Source organism: Triticum aestivum, chromosome 5A, assembly GCF_018294505.1.
Source record: "Triticum aestivum cultivar Chinese Spring chromosome 5A, IWGSC CS RefSeq v2.1, whole genome shotgun sequence".
Classification (NCBI taxonomy): Eukaryota; Viridiplantae; Streptophyta; class Magnoliopsida; order Poales; family Poaceae; genus Triticum; species Triticum aestivum.
The window spans coordinates 549,541,438-549,562,328 of record NC_057806.1 but is presented as its reverse complement, the minus strand read 5'-3'; the positions used below and the strand labels follow the sequence as shown (position 1 = coordinate 549,562,328).

Below are 20,891 nucleotides of genomic sequence, written 5' to 3'. Positions count from 1 at the left end.
GGATTTGCTGGCTTTCTCCATTCTTGAAGGGAGATCGGGAGTTGGTCCTTCACAAGAACTCCGCACTGACGAACAAAGTTGTCCGCAATCTTCTTAAGCGCTAATGGTTCACCATTAGGTTTGAATGCCTCGATATTGTACTTTACGCCCTCTTTCAACTTTTTGTTCGGGCCTCGTTTCGTCCTTTTGCCTGAAGATTTGCTCGATCCGGATGGCTGAAAGAAGAAAGATCGATTCGTTAATATATCTTCAACTCATTTAAAACATGCGATGATCACCAGATTCCTACTTATATAAATATATATACCTCGCCGGTGTTTGTTGTTTCAGGATCAACATGTTCTTCGTTGTAGTTCATGACTTCATCTTCTCGGTCGTCGCGATCGAATATCATATCACCCTCTCCGGTGTTGTTTAGAAATTCGGAGCCGTCAAAATCTTCTTCATTCTGATCATCATCTGGCTCGCGTATGATATCGAACATGGTCTGTTCTCTCTCTCTGTCGGTATTGTCCGTCATAGCTTTTATTTAACTATGCCAAAAGAAATATAAAACAATTTAGTATAATCTCGAATAATAGATATAATCTCGAATACATCGTCTCGAATAATAGATATAATCTCGAATACATCGTCTCGAATAATAGATATAATCTCGAATACATCATCTCGAATAATAGATATAATATTGAATACATCACTAGCTAGCTAGCTAGCAAGCTAATAAAGATCGAATACTACAGAGTAATCTAGGCCACTCGCGGTTCCTGAGGTGCGGGCGGTGGACACCCAAAGAGAAGGAACCATCACTGGATCATAGCTCGGGTGATCTCCCCAAAGAACTTGCCAGGTATTGGAGAACCTGACGTCCATAGCAGCCATGTAGCGATGGACGTGCTCGTCCTCCTCCCTGACACGGCGACGTATCACCTCCGGCGGGGCCGGCTCCCTCCGCACCGAAAGTGGCCCACGCGAATGCCACCAAAGGAGATGAGGGTCGACGACGGAACCCGGGGCCGGGTTCCTCACCAAGCGTCGCGCCCCTGAAGGTAGCACCTCCCAGTGCCAGCCCGGCGGAGCCCAGTCCCGGACATGGATCCTCTGAAGCAGGACGTCGTCGCGGACGTGTCGACGGCGAGGATGCGGGCCGGGCATCGTCGACAACAAAATACTATATGCCGCAAAAGTAAAGTAACATTTTTTAAATGATGGATTGTGATGATTTCATATATGCAAATTCCAAATTTTATAACTAAAAATATAAGAAACTAAAAAAACATCGATCATCGTCTAACAATTTGAAATTAATCTAATTCATCTAGCTAGCTAAAACTAACATTTCCAAAATTTCTAACATTTCTATATAACTAACATTTCTATAACATTTGACATTATATACATTATAACTAACATTTCTACATACTATTTGACATTAATCTAATCTAATTAATTAATTCATCTAAAACTTTGTATGAAAAACAAAAAAACAGAAAAAACTAAAAGCTAAAAACAGAAAAATTGTGTGTGTGCGCGTCTAGTGTGTGTGTAGTGTGTGTGTGTGTGTGTGTGTGTGTGTGTGCATGTAGTGTGTGTGTGAGCGCGCGCGTGTGTGTGCGCTACGGTCGGCGCTGGCGCCGGCGCCGGTGTGCGCTACGATCGATTGGAGGGAGGAGAGGGGCCGGGGGAGGGGCTCACAGCGCGCGCGGGCAAGGTCGAGGCGACGGCGACGGCGAGGCGAGGTCGATCCAAAGGCGACAGCGACGGCAAAGCGAGGGGATTGGCGACCGGGACGTCGACAGGGGTGCCGCGGAGTCGACGGGGACGACGCGACGAGGACGGGGGCGTCGCGGAGTCGACGGGGACGGCGCGACAGGGGCGGCGACGGCGCGGGACGGGGCGGCGACAGAGAGAAGTGGGAGATGAGAAACTGAAAATTTTCGAAGTGTTTCTTATATAGGGGACACCTTTAGTACCGGTTGGAGCCACCAACCGGTACTAAAGGCCTGTTTTGGCCAGGCCAAGCGGTGGGAAGCACCCCCCTTTAGTACCGGTTTCTGGCTCCAACCGGTACTAAAGGCCCCCCCTTTAGTACCGGTTGGTTCCATGACTCGGTACTAAAGGGGGTGCGCTGCCAGGCGAGGGGCGCAGAAGTTTAGTCCCACCTCGCTAGCCGAAGGGCGCTCACACCTGCTTATAAGCCCCGCCGCCGCTGCTGTCTCGAGCTCCTCTCTAAAGCAGGCCTTCTGGGCCTACCTCTGCTACTCTTCCCTGTGGGGCCTATTGGGCTTGCGGGCCTGCATCCTGGCCCAACAACAGGTTGGGTTTCTAGTCGTATGCAGGCCGCTGTGGCCCGGTAGGTGGGCTTTTTTCATTTAGTTTTTTCTTTTCTGCTTTATTTATTTTGTTTTATTTATTTTTAGTTGTTTTTTGCTGTATTTAGAGTTTCTTTGTGAATATTTTTGATAGTTTTTAGAAACTTTCAGTTAGTGCAGGTAGTTTTTAAATTTGAATAGTTTAAATTTTGAATTATTTGAAATTTGTGTGAATCACTAGATTGTGAATAACTTAACTTTAAAAATACATTTTCTAGTGATTCTTTTTCTTATGTTTAATATTAGTGTGTTTTATCATTATATTAAATTTGGTAATGCTTAAGTTATTTAAAAATGAAATGCCTTTGTAACGGATGAGTTTTCGTCCGAAACCCTGATACTTCGAAACAGATTGTCCATTTTGTACACGAAGTGCATCCAGTTTTTGCGGTAACCTTCTCTACTTTTTTGCACATGCTATGTGGGTGAAATTATGATACCATGCCAACTTTCATCCTTTTCTGAGTTCATTTGAAATGCTTTTTAATTTCAGGGTCATTTAGCTGAAAAAATCAATAAATGCATGAAAGAATTTGCTTGCACATAAAATTTCTTCGCGTTTCAAATGCCAAAACACATAACTAGCTACCCTAACTATTACAGAGATTTCCTCCTGGGTGTGAAACACAGAAGAAAGTGATGATAGTTAAGCCGATCACATCCCAGATCTTTGGGTGTGAAACTTTTTCTTCCCGTGTGTCCCTTTGCGTCGTAGCCATGGAAAATCTTCATCATTTAACGGGATGCTAATATTCACTGTGAATGGAGCAATTTCATCAAACTTTTCATAATCTTCTGACTTGTCTGTCTTGTCATCCACTCCCACGATGTTTCTCTTCCCAGAAAGAACTATGTGCCGCTTTGACTCATCGTACGATGCATTCGCTTCCTTATCTTTTCTTTTTCTTGGCTTGGTAGACATGTCCTTCACATAGAAAACCTGTGCCACATCATTGGCTAGGACGAATGGTTCGTCTGCATACGCAAGATTGTTGAGATCCACTATTGTCATTCTGTACTGCGGGTCTTCCGTTACCCCGCCTCGTGTCATATTGACCCATTTGCACCGAAACAAAGGGACCTTCAAACCACGTCGATAGTCAAGTTCCCATATGTCCTGTATATAACCATAATATGTTTCCTTTCCCGTTTTGGTTTCTGCATCAAAGCGGACATCACTATTTTGGTTGGTGCTCTTCTTATCTTGGGCGATCGTGTAAAATGTATTACCATTTATCTCGTACCCTTTGAAAGTCATTATATTCGAAGATGGTAACTGGGACAGCAAGTACAGGTCATCTTCAATAGAGGTGTCATGCATGGTACGTGCTTGCAACCAGCTGGCGAAACTCCTGGTTTGTTCACGTGTAATCCAGTCATCAGACCGCTCCGGATGTTTGGAGCGTAGCAAATTCTTGTGTTCATCCATATACGGAGCCACCAAGGCGGAATTCTGTAGAACTGTGTAGTGTGCTTCAGTGAGAGAATGTCCGTCCATACATATTATTTGTTCCCCTCCTAGCGTGCTTTTTCCATCCAGTCTGCCCTTATGCCGCGATTCAGGAACACCAATCGGTTTAAGGTCAGGAATAAAGTCAATACAAAACTCAATGACCTCCTCATTTTGACGGCCCTTGGAGATGCTTCCTTCTGGCCTAGCACGGTTATGAACATATTTCTTTAAGACTCCCATGAACCTCTCAAAGGGGAACATATTGTGTAGAAATACACGACCCAAAACGTTAATCTCTTCGCATAGGTGAACTAGGACGTGCGTCGTGATGTTGAAGAAGGATGGTGGGAACACCAACTCGAAACTGACAAGACATTGCACCAAATCATTCTGTAACCTTAGTATGATTTCTGGATCGATTACCTTCTGAGAGATTGCATTGAGAAATGCACATAGCTTCACAATGGCTAATCGAACGTTTTCCGGTAGAAGCCCCCTCAATGCAACCGGAAGCAGTTGCGTCATAATCACATGGCAGTCATGAGACTTTAGGTTCTGGAACTTTTTCTCTGCCATGTTTATTATTCCCTTTATATTCGACGAGAAGCCAGACGGTACCTTAATACTGAGCAGGCATTCAAAGAAGATTTCCTTCTCTTCTTTGGTAAGAGCGTAGCTTGCATGACCCTGATGTATGCCGTCTTTTCCGTGCATACATTGTTGGTCCTCCCGTGCCTCAGGTGTATCTTTTCTCTTCCCATACACACCCAAGAAGCCAAGCAGGGTCACACAAAGATTCTTCGTCACGTGCATCACGTCGATTGCGGAGCGGACCTCGAGGTCTTTCCAATAGGGTAGGTCCCAAAATATAGATTTTTTCTTCCACATGGGTGCGCGTCCGTCAGCGTCATTCGGAACAGGTTGTCCACCAGGACCCTTTCCGAAGACCACCTTCAAATCCTTGACCATATCATGTACATCAGCACCAGTACGATGGCGAGGCTTCGTCCGATGATCCGCCTCACCTTTGAAATGCTTGCCTTTCTTTCTTACGGGATGCCTGCTCGGAAGAAAACGACGATGTCCTAGGTACACATTCTTATTAGCCAAATATATACTGTCAGTACCGTCCAAACAGTGCGTGCATGCGCGGTATCCCTTGTTTGTCTGTCCTGAAAGGTTACTGAGAGCAGGCCAATCATTGATGGTCACGAACAGCAACGCCTTTAGGTCAAATTCTTCCCCCATGTGCTCATCCCACGCACGTACACCTGTTCCATTCCACAGTTGTAAGAGTTCTTCAACTAATGGCCTTAGGTACACATCAATGTCGTTGCCGGGTTGCTTAGGGCCTTGGATGAGCACTGGCATCATAATGAACTTCCGCTTCATGCACAACCAAGGAGGAAGGTTATACAAACATAGAGTCACAGGCCAGGTGCTATGGTTGCTGCTCTGCTCCCCAAAAGGATTAATGCCATCTGCGCTTAGACCAAACCATACGCTCCTTGCGTCATCTGCAAACTCCTTCCCGTACTTTCTTTCGATTTTTCTCCACTGCGACCCGTCAGCGGGTACTCTCAACTTTCTGTCTTTCTTACGGTCTTCTCTGTGCCATCGCATCGCCTTGGCATGCTCTTTGTTTTGAAACAAATGTTTCAACCGTGGTATTATAGGAGCATACCACATCACCTTGGCAGGAATCTTCTTCCTGGGGCGCCGGCCCTCGACATCACCAGGGTCATCGCGGCAGATCTTATAACGCAATGCACCACATACCGGGCAAGCGTTCAAATCCTCGTACTCACCGCGGTAGAGGATGCAATCATTAGGGCATGCATGTATCTTCTGCACCTCTAACCCTAGAGGGCAGACAACCTTCTTTGCTTCGTACATACTTTCGGGCAATTCGTTGTCCTTTGGAAGCATATCCTTTATCATTACGAGCAACTTTCCAAATCCCTTGTCAGATACACCATTCTCTGCCTTCCATTGCAGCAATTCCAGTGTGGTGCCCAGCTTTTTCTTGTCACCTACGCAATTCGGGTACAACATTTTTTTGTGATCCTCTAACATGCGCTGCAACTTCTTCTTCTCCAAATCACTTGCGCAGTTTCTCCTTGCATCGGCAATGGCCCGACCTAGATCATCAACGGGCTCATCTGATGCCTCTTCTTCAGCTTCTTCCCGCATTGCCGGCTCAGCTTCTTCCCGCATTACCGGCTCAGCTTCTTCCCCCATTGTTGTATCATCGTATTCAGGGAACCCATGGCCAGGATAGCTGTCGTCGTCCTCTTCTTCTTCCTTGTCTTCCATCATAACCCCTCTTTCTCCGTGCTTGGTCCAAACATTATAATGGGGCATGAAACCGGTCTTAAACAGGTGGACGTGAATGGTTCTTGACGTAGAGTAATTGTGACCATTCTTACAGCGAGCACATGGACAAGGCATAAAACCATCCGCCCGCTTGTTTGCCTCAGCCGCAAGCAGAAAAGTACGCACGCCCTCAATGAACTGGGGAGAGCATCGGTCATCGTACATCCATTGCCGGCTCATCTTCATTACACAACACCGAATAGACCAAATTAATACAAGTTCATACATAAAGTTCATACAACACTTAAATGCAACAAACAAATAACTCTCTAGCTAAAGCATTTAAATGCAACAACAAATACGATCAAGATCGCAACTAAGGTAACAATGGATCCAACAGCATAATGATACCAAGCCTCACTATCGATGGCATATTTTCTAATCTTTCTAATCTTCAAGCGCATTTTCTCCATCTTGATCTTGTGATCATCGACGACATCGGCAACATGCAACTCCAATTCCATCTTCTCCCCCTCAATTCTTTTCAATTTTTCTTTCAAGTACTCGTTTTCTCTTTCAACTAAATTTAACCTCTCGGCAATAGGGTCGGTTGGAATTTCTGGTTCAGATACCTCCTAGAAAAAATTTCTATGTCAACTTGATGGGCATAATTTGTCATAAACATGAAATGCAACTAGTTTTAAAAGAGAATATACATACCACATCCGAATCATAACAAGGACTAGGGCCGACGGGGACGGATATCAAAACCATGGCACTATATGTATAACAAACAACGTACGGGTAAGATAATTATACGAGTAACTATATATCCAAATCACACAAACATCAATTTTTATATAAAATTTCATGAACAAGAGGCTCACCACAAGGTGGTGCCGGCGACGGGACGGTGCGGGCGATCGACGGTGGCTACGATGGAGATTTAGAAGGCACTAAGTAAACCACACCTACATATGCAAACTAAGTGTTATTTTTGACCTCAAATTGCATATAAATCAAATACTAGTATATCCTCCCAAATTACTAAACTCACAAATTAATCACTATATAAACCAATGCAAGAGCTAATCTAGCAATGAGAGATGAAAGGACAAAGTTGCTAACCTTTGTGATCATTTGAATGGATGAGGGCCTTCAAATCTTGACAAATTTTAGGCAAATTTTGTGATGAACTCGAGAGGAAGAAGGGAAGAACAGAGGAGAGGGCCGGAGAGGGGAAGGGGGAAGAACAGAGTGCTGGTGGACGAAGGGTTTATATAGGACGACCTTTAGTACCGGTTCGTGGCACGAACCGGTACTAAAGGTGCTGGAGGGGCCCCACTCTGACAACATCCTGCCACCATTCTCATTAGTACCGGTTCGTGGCACGAACCGGTGCTAAAGGTTCGCCACGAACCGGTACTAATGAAAGCGGCCCGGCTATCCCTTGGAACCAGCACTAATGTATACATTAGTGCCGGCTCAAATACAAACCGGCACTAATGTGCTTCACATTTGACCATTTTTCTACTAGTGTAGAGAGACAGGCGGGGATTTCCTCCACTTCCAGGCGTTCTCCGGTTGGTTCCAGTGGAGGGGCAGGAGAAGGACTGCGGCGGTGCAGCGGAGAAGGAGGATACGGTGATGCGGCGCGGGCAGGGCAGGAAGTCGGGAACTAGAGAGGGCCAAGCCAATGGGGGCGGCGGCGGAGGAGGAGAAAGAGTGGGGAAGGGAGTGTCTCCGCGTTAGCTTTTATACGGGCACTGGTTTAGGGCTTTTTAGGCGGGCTTAGGTGGGCTTGCGGGCCATACTAGTCTGTGCATGACGCTTTTTGAAACTGTCACCCGAAATCCGTCACGTATTAACATGTTTCTTGTAGTGGTACTCTTTTTCAGTAGTGTAGTCGTGTGCGTCTCACGTGATTTGGTATCTCCATCAGCCATCTACTCCATTGTGGGGTTGCTTATGTAAAGCGGGGCGGAAGCCTGTTTAAAAAAAAGTTGTCATGGCATTCTAATCCTGTGTTTTCATATTCTTAAGTTTTCAAATAGTGTTGTTATGCACACGACATCTTTTCAACGTGAAGTAAGTACTAGTTTGGTTTTTCAAATCCTATAAACCAAGAAGCCCTGTTTGTAAGATGTTTAAGCATTATTACTCTGGCGATATCATTGGAAAACATCCTAAAGCCTAGGATACTGTGCAAACAAGGAATGACAAACTCAAAAATCTCCGCGTTGGGTAAACCGATAAAGAACCTTTCATTAATATCGGCTGGCACCTCAACTACTACCCTTCATTAACCCCCCACTCTATCACTTCCTTGACGTCTCTTCCTCTTCTTCAAGTTATTACTCCCTCCTTCCATCTATATAGGGCCTAATACGTTTTTAAGACCGTCTTTAACTATTGACAAGATAAATAGTACATGACATGTACAATATGAAAATTATATCATTGAAAACTCCTTTCACACACTAATTTAACAGTGTGCTTTGTGTAAGTTGCATGTCATATATTATTACTCTAATATTTGGTGAAAGTTAGGCTCAAAAAACATATTAGGCCCTATATAGATGGAAGGAGGGAGGATGTTCCCTTCCCCCATCCCAACTTCAAACTCCACACAACACTCACCCGTCCGCCCAAGTTCTGCCTCCACCATGGCCTCTTCCTCTTCCCGCGTCCATGTCCAGAACCACATCGCCCTCCAAGCCGCCCGCGATGGCGACCTGCGCACCCTCAAGGGTAACTGCATCTCTCTCTCTCTCTCTTTCTCTCTCTCTCTCTCTCTCTCTCTCTCTCTCTCTCTCTCTCTCTCTCTGCTTACAATAATGCTCTCCTTGATAGAAATGGCGGAGCGGACGGACTTGCGGGGAGCCAAGGACGTGGAAGGGGCTAGCGCGCTGCATCTGGCTGCCGACAAGGGTTGCCTGGAGTGCTGCAAGTTCTTGATAGAGGAAGTAGGGCTTGGTGTCAACTCAGCGACCACCACAGGTGCGTGCTGTGAGAGTTGGTTCTATCGATGGATGCATGGCAGATTAGTAACATGTTTGTCTGTGCATGTCAGTATTATCGGATCTCATTTCATCTCTTTTCTTTTCTTGCAGGTAAGACACCTTTGAGCTGCGCTCTATACGCCGGGAACGCACAGATTATGAAGTACCTTATCGATCATGGCGCTAACCCAAAAAAGGCGACTGCCCAAGGCTTGACGATGCTGCACATTGCAGCTGGCAGAGGTGATTTTGCCTCACTCTAGTCTTCAGTCTAAGATATTCAAGGAAGATCTTAATTGCCTGCAAAAAATCTACTTCGGATCTTAATTTGTTGCCCCTCCACACCAGGGCTATGCGAGCCTTTAGAGCTGCTGCTGTCCCAAGGAATTCCTGTGAACATTATGCTCGTGGTTTATGTCGGGACGCCATTGCATGCGGCTGCTTCTAGGGGGCAGCATCAGGCTATGAAGATTCTGCTGGAGCATGGTGCTGATGTATGTTTCTGAAATCTGAACTCAGTATAACCGAATTGCATGCATATTTCTGAATCTTGCGGCAGCATTCTCTTGGTGGGCAGTTTCTTTATTATTATTATTATTATTATTAATTCTGCCATCTGATCAGATCTGACTCTTTTTTTCTGTTTTGGAAAAAAAATCAGCCCAACATACTTATGGATGATAACGTATCACCACTCATGCTGGCATGCTGTGAGAAATCTCTCAAATGCATGAGGCTACTGATTGAGGTCCAGTAACTCATTCACCACACGTAACTTGAGTATTTCTTGTGCCTGTCCAAACTCTTGTGTTAGCTAGTAAGCCTAGTATAGGATAATGCAAGCCACCAAAGCAGCCTTACTACTTTGGTAGTTTGGTTCATCTTACAGTCTCGTGCATATGATTGCTGCTTCATCATTTGCTTACTTTCTGTTATGTATTTTCAAAATAATAGGCTGGTGCTGATGTCAACGGTAACTCATACCGCGGGCCGACTCCCCTAACGTATGCAGTGGAGTCTGGCTGGACAGATATTGTCAAGTTCTTGCTTGAGGCTGGGGCAGACCCTAATATTCCTGCCGAGGTTAATTTGACTCTTATGTTTGTTTCCTTTTCTGTACTGGGATTTTAAACTTTTTAATTTAGGGTCTTGCTTGCATATCCCATGTGGTTGAGTGGTCGTCTGAACCTAAGGTAGGGATAGACAGCAATGCTTTGTATAAATTAAATTCTCAATCTAAATTTCTAATCCCTCTGTTCCTAAATATAAGATGTTTTGGATATTTAATTTCTATATAGACTATATATACAAACTGAAATGAGTGAACAAACACACTAAAATGCACCTATCGATACATCCGAATCAGAAATATGTCACAGCATCTTGTAATAGTAAACAGAGGGAGTATATAATAAGGTGGAAGTGCCATCCTGCTCTAGCTTCATGTAAGGGTGCAATGAAATCCGTGCTCCCTTCCAAGGCGATTCACCATGGGTCTTGGGCGTCCGTCGTCTCTGCTCCCGTTGGCTCAGCAACCCCACCCGATATGATGTTGCGGTCCTCTCTGGCCGATCAGACAACATTGTTGCAGAGTTGTCTGGCACGGGTTCAGAGCTTTCTCGAGCGGGCGGAGGCTGCTCTTAGCAGGCTCTCCCTTGCACCGGCTAGGTCGCAGACCACTCCGATGTCATGCCCTTCTGGCGTGGAAGATGTTGGCTCTATGGAGGAAGGGAGGCAAGAGTTATATGGATGTCTCTCCCCTCGTGTTGAGAACGGTTCATCGTCACTCTCAGGCGAGTCGATTGTCGTGCTTGAATCTCCGGTGTTGCAGGTCATGCCCGAGCTACGAGAGCTATGTCTTAGCCCTGGTTCGCCTCTCTCTGTAGAGCATTTGGAGGTGGTCTCATTGGCGGCCTCGTGTGAGGGGCATGTGTTGCCAAAGTCATGTGAGCAACTGAAGGTGCCTGAGTCCATCGTGTTGGCGGTTCCTGTGGTCGATGAGGTTGCGTCGGTGATTCCTTTGGTTGAGGTTGTTGATGCGGTCAGTGTGTTGATGTCGGCTCCTGGCAGTGTCTTGGTTGATGAAAACGAAACTAAGAAATTCAATGAGTTTTATGATTTTCTTGACAAATGGGTGGCTCATCAGCCGACATCTGGCAAGACAAGTGACCCTCCAAAGAAGAAGTCAACTAAGGAGAAACCAAAGAAGAAGAAAAACAAGAAGTGTGGCGCCATCCGAAAGGCGTCTGTGGGTTCATGATGGAGGGTGGTCAGTTTTCGTTGGTGTGCTCGCTAGGAGTTTCATTGTGTTCTACAAGTATTGAGGGTTGCGGTTGTTGCTTGTTTAGAGGGTCGCTTGAGCGGTTTTGGTGTTTCGTACTTTGCGAGTAGTCCGTATTTGGGAGTCTGTATCGGTTTTGCCTGGTTTTCCGTAAATTAACCGGACAACTCTCTTCTTCTTAATTAATCGATGAGGCAAATATTTTTGCCTCCATTTCAAAAAAAATAAGGTGGAAATTGCTTTTGGATCTCAGGCTCCATGGAGCCTGATTTTTGATAAATTCACACTTCAAAACTTGATGCCCAAAATAATGATTAATTTGAATTGTGCATATGTATTGATTTGCAGCTCCAGTGATATAGGTATCTGTGCCATGGTTTGGCATAATGAAGTATCATAACACATGATTATTACCCCCTCCGTCCGTGTTTATTAGGCCCCATGCATCTTATTTTGGTCTAAAGTTTGACCACATATTTAACTAATAAAATGTAAACTATATGCGACAAAAATTACACCGTTGGAAACCTCTTTCGAATGCATATCCAGAATATACTTTTTGTAACATATATACTTTGCATTTTGTTAGTCAAATAGATGGTCAAAGTTTGTCCCAAAATACGAGGGGGCTTAATAAACCCGGACGGAGGTAGTATTGATTACTCCCTCTGTAAACTAATATAAGAGCGTTTAGATAACTAAAGTAGTGATCTAAATGCTTTTATATTAGTTTACGGAGGGAGTAGAACTTATAAGAGGGGATCTACTCTTGACGGTTTATCTCTATGCCAAGATAGGGTGATTTTAGTACTTGATCTTGCTAACAAGAACATAAGTGGATGTAGTTTTACTATTGAATAGTTATTTTTATTCGTTTGACAATACTTAATACTGCCATTAGTTGGGATGTACGTAGGAATATCTCTTTTTATTTACTTATGTTTTCTGGTAAAATAACACCTCATTGTTATGATCCCATTTCATTCATGCTGGATTATATTACATCTCCCTGTCCTTTTGTTGTAATATAGGGTGGGGATATTCCAATCAAATTAGCAGCAAAGTGTGGTCGACGTGACCTTGTCAAAATTCTGTTTTCCAAGACAAGACAAGTTCCATCCTTGCCATATTGGACAGTTGATGGGATAATTAGAACGATGGAATCTCCACTTATCAGACGTCAGGTATATGTGTGCGCAGGGGCGGAGCCAGAAAATCTAGTCATTGGGTTCATTCATTAATTCATTGTGATGATTTGATAGAAGTGTAATGTCTAATTTACACCATGTTACACTAAGAGTGTGCACTCAAAAACTACAAAATGAATTAAATACAATATTACTTCACACATATTGTGGTACATTAAAAATCGAAGAGCACATGACATACCGGCTGATAAAATTAAGCGGTGGCCTCCCATGGTTAAATATTTTCGTCTAATCTCTGTATAATCTAATGATTATCTTCTGATTATCCAGATCATAAAAGCGTTTTTTAGGCTAGGCCAAAATAGCTGAGCCCTGGTAGAAGAACAAAAACATCACTGGAGCGAGCAAAGGAAAGTATAGGGTCGGTGCTAAATTTTTTTTTTTTGAGGCAAAGCTAAAACTAATTTCTTAACATAAACATTTGATGCACCTTGCCTGCCTCCAACGACTGACCTTGAAGGTCCTGCATAATTATCTGGATCTGGTGATCAAGTTTCCTTTAGAAAAATATTGTAACATAGGATTAACTCCAACCAATGTATTTTCGTTCTTTGCAATGGAAAATTGGAAAGGGGGTCGGCCAGGTTAAAAAAATAATAACCAAGATTAATCAAAGTACAGGAGATAAACTAATAGAAAACTAGGTCAAAAAAGAATACATAAGAGAGAGGAGATGTAATTCATTACTTCAATCTGGATTACAATGGCCGGCTTGCCGCTCTGCAGCTGGTGTGCTAGATCGATGGTGGAACTCCAAACATCCGAACCGGAGAGAGATCGTCTTGTTCATCCGAGTTGCCAAAAGATCAGTTTAACCAAACAGCCAAACACGAAAGATGCTTTGCGGCCGCCAACTGCCAAGTACATTGTGATCGTATGAGAGAATCGACGTACTTTTTTTTAGAAGTTTTTTTTTAGAAGGTAAGAGAATCGACGTACTGACAGGCCTAGGCATGGAGCCAGTTTACAAGTTGTGGGCTTTTGGGCTTTTGATTGTCTGTTTTACGTTGAAGAATTCTGATTTAATGGGTTCATCCATCATTTCATAATGGGTTCATACCCAAGAAAACCTGTACGCTTGTACCTGCGGCAAAAAGATCGTTGGGTTCAACTGAACCCAACGAGTCTATGCTGGCTCCGCCACTGTGTGTGCGCAAATAACTAACAAATCTAGCATCAGGCATGTAGATCTTTTCTAACTACATTGAAGTATAGCCTGTAGTTTTTTTTTTCTCTCTATTCAAAGCACAGAAATTACTTACATATGTTGTCAGTAATAGTTTATATATGGATCTAAAAAGCGAACCCAGAAGTATGAATACATACTCGTGAGCTTTGATTGTGTCATTGAATACTACCCCTTCATCCATGTATCCTTGTTCCTTTCTGCTTTCCACGACCATGTGTTTGTTCACTCCACAAACCTGCACTAAACAATAGTATATTTTATTTTTATTCGTTAATACTTGTCATCCTAAACAATGGTATATTGTATCTCTATTCATTAATTCTTCCTATTAAAATGTATAAACAATCCACATTGCTAAAATGGGCAAAAAAGTTGGCATGAAAAATATTTACGTAGTATAATTTTTATTATTTCTCTTGACATATGCATATAAAAAGTAAAGCCTACAGAAGTGACATGTTTCTAGGAACAGTGTCTACACAATTTTGGATTGAAACAAACTGATGCAAATAACAACAATGAAGGTCATCCGAATGCTGGATGAAGGTCCCTCAAAGTCAATATCACTATATTCTTCCTACTCATCTTGACATCTATCCATATCTCCAGCGATTACACTATAGAAGATCTAACCTGCAATAGACTAACCTGCCATGATTGAACAGCCACATGAGCCGCCCATCTCAAGGAGTGGGCCCCTAAGATCCTGTTAAAACTCAGGCCGCCAAACAAATGCTCCATATCACTAAACTACAAAAAAACAAGGAATACACAAGTCGTGAGAACCAATTGGTCCATATGGAGGACCGATGCAGGGTGATGATGGCAGGAAACCTTATTCAGTATGAAATTGTCACCAACCACTAGGATTTACGCGGGCATGAAGAAAACATGGGCCTAACATCCTCATTAGATATCTAAGCTATATGCCAGAGGTTGATCCGCAATTCCATGCCTCCCATGCCATATTAGATATTGCAGCTAATACTGAGATTGAGATTGATTTTATAAGACGTAAAGAAGTTCAAATTTTTTACATAGGTAATTAACTTTATTGGAAATCACATGCTGCATATTTTTAGTCATCAAATACTGTTAGTGTAATATCTCAAAGATATAATCCTGCTAAATCAACCATAATATAGAAATTCTCACATCTAACAATTATATCATAAAAGTATAGTACGATAAAAATGGAGATAAATTTGAAAATCTCCTAATCAGTAGATCTTGGTAAGTGTGGCTCTTAAATACATAACAACCAGTAGATCAGAAAAGAGAGTATATTCTAAAATTATGTGTGTCAACTTGGTAGTTTTATTTAATAGCGAGTATTAAGGGTGAATTTCAGTTATGTTGGTTGGACAGCACTTCACCCGTGGAATTTGTAAATTTGAACTGGAAACCAATAATCATGATTCTAAACTAAGGAATTCAGGTCAAAGAGATTTTATACATGCTTTCCAACTGCAATACTTATGCTTATTGAATTTGAAATTCGCTATGGCTGTGATACTGTCTTCAGGATCCAGTTCCTGGAGAAGGAAAAATAACTGCTTTGAAGTCACGAGGGAGGGCTGCATTTGCAAAGGAGGACTACCATGCCGCACTGTACTTCTTTGGACGGGTGAGTTTTGAAACATCAGATGCACACCACAAAATGTGATTTCTTAAGTTATTCTCTTGCATCCATACTACTCTGTAAAGTAATAGAAGACGTTTTAGATCACTACTTTAGTGATCCAAAACATCTTATATTAGTTTACGGAGGGAGTACTAGTTATTAGAAATATGAATTGTTCATAGGTTAGTTGATTTTTATTTTTAAATATTTGGAGAAGGATGGCTGCCTTACATCAGATGGCAGGAAAAGTAATTACTCTGCATTCCATATCGTGACTAAAATGTCACACTAAATATTTGATCTCGCCTTTGGTTAAATCAGGACTATTCTTATTTTATTAGGGGGTAACAGCCCCGGCCTTTGCATCGATTGATGCACACAGCCCTCAATTAGTTATTGCAGCGTTTACAAGATCCAAACTTACCAAAAGAGAATGGAAAAAAGCCATCAGTAGATATGTTGAACTAATGAAAGGATCCTGCGAAACTGATTTCATGCATGCTGGTTGTCTCATGCATGCTGGTTGTTGATGCAGGTGATTGAGATAGACCCATCTGATGCCACCATGTTTTCCAACCGGAGCGCTTGCTGGCTGCAGATGAGGGAATGGGAAAGAGCCTTGTCAGATGCTCAATACTGCAGAAAACTTCAGCCTGATTGGTGCAAGGGATGGTTCCGTGAGGGTACAGCTCTCACATTCATGGAGGTATGGCATATCTAGCCTCGGAAACGCAGTCTGATTCAGTTTCACTTACCTGCATCAAGCCATCAACCTCCTGTTGTATTTTTTTTGTGTGTGTACAGAATTACCAAGGAGCAGCTGATGCATTCCAGGAAGCACTGAAACGTGAACCTGAGAGCGACGAGATCAAGAAAGCTCTAGGGTAACGAAGATGCATTTGCTAGTTTACATACTTGTTATCCTATTGAATTAGTACATTGTCTAAGGAGGAAGATAAACATGTAAATCGGAGCTCTTTCCACTGAGCTAAAAAATCTGTGAAATTATTCTCACTCGCGCATTTCACTCTTGTGGATTGCAGGGAGGCCATGGAGTCTGCTGCTCGCTCTGGAGATAAGAAACCTTGAGATGGCATATAAACTTGTATTCGTAAAAGGGGATGCTGTCCACCTATCATGTGACTCTCCTGTCGTACTGGACCATTTGTTTCGTTGTTTGCTACTAGACCCCTTGTTTGTGTTTTTGTAGTTGCTTGACTTAGTTTCAGTAATCTGGAATCTATTTTGAGAGACAAAACCCTTGAAATGTGCAACAGCTTGTGCCTAATATGCTATGCTATGGGTATCTCAGTATGACTTCAATTCTGCTTCTGAAGAAGATTGCACCGAGAGAAGGATACGTGTTGCTTGCCTTCAATTATAGTATCAGTGTGAAAATCCATTGTTATTGGTAACTACTAAGGACGCAAGCAGCGTGGCTTGTCAACCGCATAAATTAAGTAGGATCTTGTTGGTGTCCCATGTAGCCGGCTATGTGCCCGTGTTCATTCACACCTAAGTCACTCCCATGGTCGTGGGCTCAACTCGGCCAAACCTATTGTTCAATAATGATTTGGTTGGCACATGAACATACTACCAGTCAAAAGAATGATTTGGTTGGCACATGTATAAATGGCATTGTCGTGTATATCTTGCCAAACAGTACAATTTCATATGTCTTCAAATTTATTTTGTAGAAATACAATAAGTGAAAATCATAGTCAAAGTTGTGTGATGAAGACCGGAAAAATTCAAGCGCGCCTTATATTTTGGGAAGAAGGGGGTAATGTTTTCAATCATCAAAATTTAGATTCTTCGACTTTTCTTGTTGGCATGTTGAATATATATCATGTAGTCTCGATGGATACTTCCAGGTGTGGACTAATAACCTTTTCTTATCTCTGATGCCTTGCGTTAGCGTGCTCTGTCTATTTTTTTTTTCTCGGTGCACATTTTATCAATGTTCCTGTGTAGTCTAAAGTGGCAAATGATGTGAAATATTATGTTGGACACTTAATCTATAATATGCTTACAAATCTTCGCTTATTTATCTCATGCTACCCATCTTTAAGTTCTTTTTAACTACATTCATACATCATTTTGGTAGGCTGTAGGTTGGCTTTAATTATGTTTGCTTTCAAGTCCACTAAAATCTATAAATGTGTCTGTTTTGAAGTGTGTTGTTAATGGGGCAATAGCATTTTAAATGGGACATAAAAAATATGGAAAGATTTCAAATGTTGATTCTCATAATCTATTTAACGTACTAGAGTTCTAATCTTCAGCATTATAAACATACAATAAAGATAAATATTTTTGAACAAGCAATCATATCGTTAGTGTTTTGGCTTACTACATGGTAAAATAGAACAACTCTATGTATAGTAGCATCAGTAAAAATGACCAATCATACATAGTATAAGAAAACAAAAGACGAGTTATTTCTTGTGTAACTTTAGAAGGTCTTAATTTGATTTATTTTTTAATAACCAAACGAGTATAAACTTCTTTGGCTCTACTTTCATGTGGTTCCGGAGCGTAGCACGGGCTATTTACTAGTAGCGCATATATCTTTGTGTGGCCCTAACAATTTGTGATAACGATCTCTAAAGTGTATGGTTAACAATATCTAGATGAGATTTATAATCTAAGGTTAGGTATACACACCATCTGCTGTTTGACTGTACACATGCAAAGGAATTGTGGCTCCAACTGGGTATACAAGACATTGTTGAAGAAGCGAAGTTAATTGATCGCTCCGGTTCAATCATACTCTAACACCTGATCCTAGCAGACTCTAGACCGATCCTTATAAAGCCTAATTTGGATGTAAAACAGGTGATAACGGTTGGGGCTTGGTACTTACGGTGGGTGCGCCGTGAGCTCACCCATGATGGATCACCGCCACCTCCCTCGAGATGGCCTATTTCGGTCCTGGCAGTTGCAAACAATTTTCATCAAGCCAACTTAAAAATCCGTGGTGTACAGGAACATAAATGGAGGAAGCCGGAACCAAGTTTGTGAAGCTAAACGTGGATGCCTCTTTCCATATGGATGAGGGTGCAGGAGCCATTGCAGCTGTTCTTAGAGATAGTAATGGTACTTTTTGGGGGGCACAATGTCGGTTTATACCTTACGCAGCAGATGTGGTGACAACGGAGACTATGGCTATGCGTGATGGACTAATCTTTGCAAACTCTGGTGTTCCCTCGAGTGGAAGCTGAGTCTAACTTCTTAACGGTAATTGATTATTGTACTGGATAGTCAAGATGGTGGGATGATGCGGCGGCGATCTTTGCGGAATGTGTGGACGTGTCTTCGTCAATTGGGAAGGTCAAATTTAAACATTGTTATCGTTCTTCTAATCAAGAGGCGCATGTGCTAGCTAATCATGGTTTTTGTAATAAGATTTCTAGTAGTTAGACGGAGGAGCTTCCGGGCTGCCTAGTTCCATACCTTGTGGACGATATATCCCTTTTTAATTTTAATAAAGCTAGCCATGATGGCCTTCCCTCAAAAAAATAAATATATAAAGTCTCTACTCCTAGTGGGGGAGTACATTGTGGTTTGGTCTCGTTAGACTCCCCCATGATACATCCCACCTCGCACGCCTTCCCATCCCCACCGATTTGTTTATCTCCACCCACAAAAAACCGGTGGAGAAATAATGAGGAAAAAAACAGAAAAAAAAACCATTGATCCTTCCATTCCTCACGTAGCACAATCAATCCCTGTCCACTTTTTCCTTACACATCACAATCACAACTTTCCAATATACTTTCTCCATTCGAAAATACTTGTCCTAAAAATGGTTGTATCTAGACTTGTTTAAGTCTAGATACAACCATTTCTAAGACAAGTATTTCCGAACGGAGGGAGTATCTAATTCGTCTATGCTATTCATACCATGGGCACAATCAATCTATTCAATTAAAGCCTTGTATCCCTCACGAGCACAATCGATCCCTATCCACTCTTTCCTTACACATCACAATCACAATCATTTCATATACAAAACAGATCACCGTCAAGGTTCGAGTCAGGACTCCAGGGCTGGGCGGCGAACCCTGCTTCAGCGTGGTTCCAATGCTCGACGAGGATCCCTGAAGACAAAGACGCAACCTGAAATTGCGAAGTGAGAGGGAGGCGTTGTTGTCCTTCCTGCAACAGCCACTACACATGTCAGCAAACTCAAGTTCTCACCTTGAGCGATAGGTTTCTATTAAGCAATAGGAGAATGTAGTAAAGCTGAAAACAGCCACCCGAATGTGCGACGCAAAAGGCCCCTGGCTCCTCGCCGGTGCCCCAACAAACGCCAAACGGAATGGGAGAAACCGGGCCAATCCTAATTGTTCCACTCGCCACCGTCACTTCTACTTCATGAAGAACATGAAGCTATCTGACTGGCCTTGAACGTGAAGATAATGACATGTAGGCTTGTCAATGGCCAGTCATCATCCAATTACTCTTTAGATGATCGTATTTATAGCTAAAGACCACTGGAGATGCAATCTTCTTAAGAAACATGAGACCCGGTGAGTAGCGATCTATAAGTATAACAGTTGCACAAAGAAGTTGCATTATGTGGGCACTACTCTTAAATCTTAACCAGCTCGCACATGAAAACATGCTACAAGATGGCATCAAGCACCAGGAAAAACGATATGGCTCCTCTCTCCTCCCTCTCTCCCCTCCCTTCCTCCCCTCTTCCTTGCCTCGGTAGGTCTGCCCCCCGCCCTTCCCCGGTGGCCGGTGTCCGGTCGCCATCCTCTCCGTGTGCAGCTGCTCTCCCCCTCTCCCCCCCCCCCCCCGCTCTTCGCAAGTGGGTTTCTCCCCTCCCTCCTCTCCGCTGCCGGTGCTTGGTTCTCGTTTTTGGGCCCTGGGGTCGGATGTGGAGGATTCGCAGTCTCCTTCCCCCTTCCCCGGTGGTGCGGTGACCTGCTCGGGGGGGGGGGGGGGGGTGGCCTGCGCCGCCCCTCGCCTTCGTAAGTTCGCCCCCGGGGGTCGAGGCCGGCCGGTGGTGGTGTCTCCGTCGGTCGACGGCTGGATCCGGATCTCGCGGCGTCGGCGTAAATCTGGTAAGTTTGCGGTCGCATCTCCTGCTCCTGGTATCTTGGGTTGTGCTCCTGATGGGGAGCTTGGAGGCTCCCCATCTCCATCTCCCTCTCCCTCTCCTTCTCCGTCTTTGGCTGTTGTGGCTTCGTCGCCGGTGGCGGCGTCGGCGGGGCCGGCGGTTGCTCTGTGTACCCTAGATCCAGATCTCAGTGCGGTGGCCTCCGGCCTGCGGGCCTGCCCTCCGTATGAGCCTGATGGGCCTATCGGGGCGGTGTTGGCTAGTGGGCCTCCCCCCCTCCTTTCTTCGGTGGTCGATTTTCCCCCGCTCGTTTCTTTTGGCCCAGTTGGGCCCAACACCCGGCTACCGGCTCCCCATCCTCCTTCGGCCCAT

At 43.6% G+C, this 20,891-nt stretch overlaps 1 protein-coding gene and 1 non-coding gene across 2 annotated transcripts; both read left to right on the top strand.

The window, feature by feature from the left end:
• Positions 1-8,807: 8,807 nt before the first annotated feature.
• LOC123101525 (ankyrin-3-like) lies at positions 8,808-16,534 on the top strand. The gene is made up of 11 exons (XM_044522934.1): positions 8,808-8,892; positions 8,995-9,141; positions 9,255-9,386; positions 9,492-9,637; positions 9,805-9,891; positions 10,098-10,226; positions 12,456-12,608; positions 15,347-15,448; positions 15,981-16,151; positions 16,250-16,329; positions 16,489-16,534. The coding sequence occupies exons 1-11, from the start codon at positions 8,808-8,810 to the stop codon at positions 16,532-16,534; spliced, it is 1,278 nt and encodes a 425-aa protein (XP_044378869.1).
• Positions 16,535-17,424: 890 nt separating this feature from the next.
• On the top strand, positions 17,425-17,507 carry LOC123109234 (small nucleolar RNA R16). Its single transcript, XR_006452517.1, has one exon. It is a non-coding gene; the product is annotated as a small nucleolar RNA R16 (small nucleolar RNA).
• The last annotated feature ends 3,384 nt before the right edge of the window (positions 17,508-20,891 follow it).

Excerpts from the sequence above, each read along its gene's own strand:
- LOC123101525 (XM_044522934.1), top strand. The coding sequence starts at position 8,808 with ATGGCCTCTTCCTCTTCCCGCGTCCATGTCCAGAACCACATCGCCCTC. Across the intron at positions 9,892-10,097 it reads GCATGAGGCTACTGATTGAG|GCTGGTGCTGATGTCAACGG; the intron begins GTCCAGTAACTC and ends TCAAAATAATAG. Across the intron at positions 10,227-12,455 it reads ACCCTAATATTCCTGCCGAG|GGTGGGGATATTCCAATCAA; the intron begins GTTAATTTGACT and ends GTTGTAATATAG.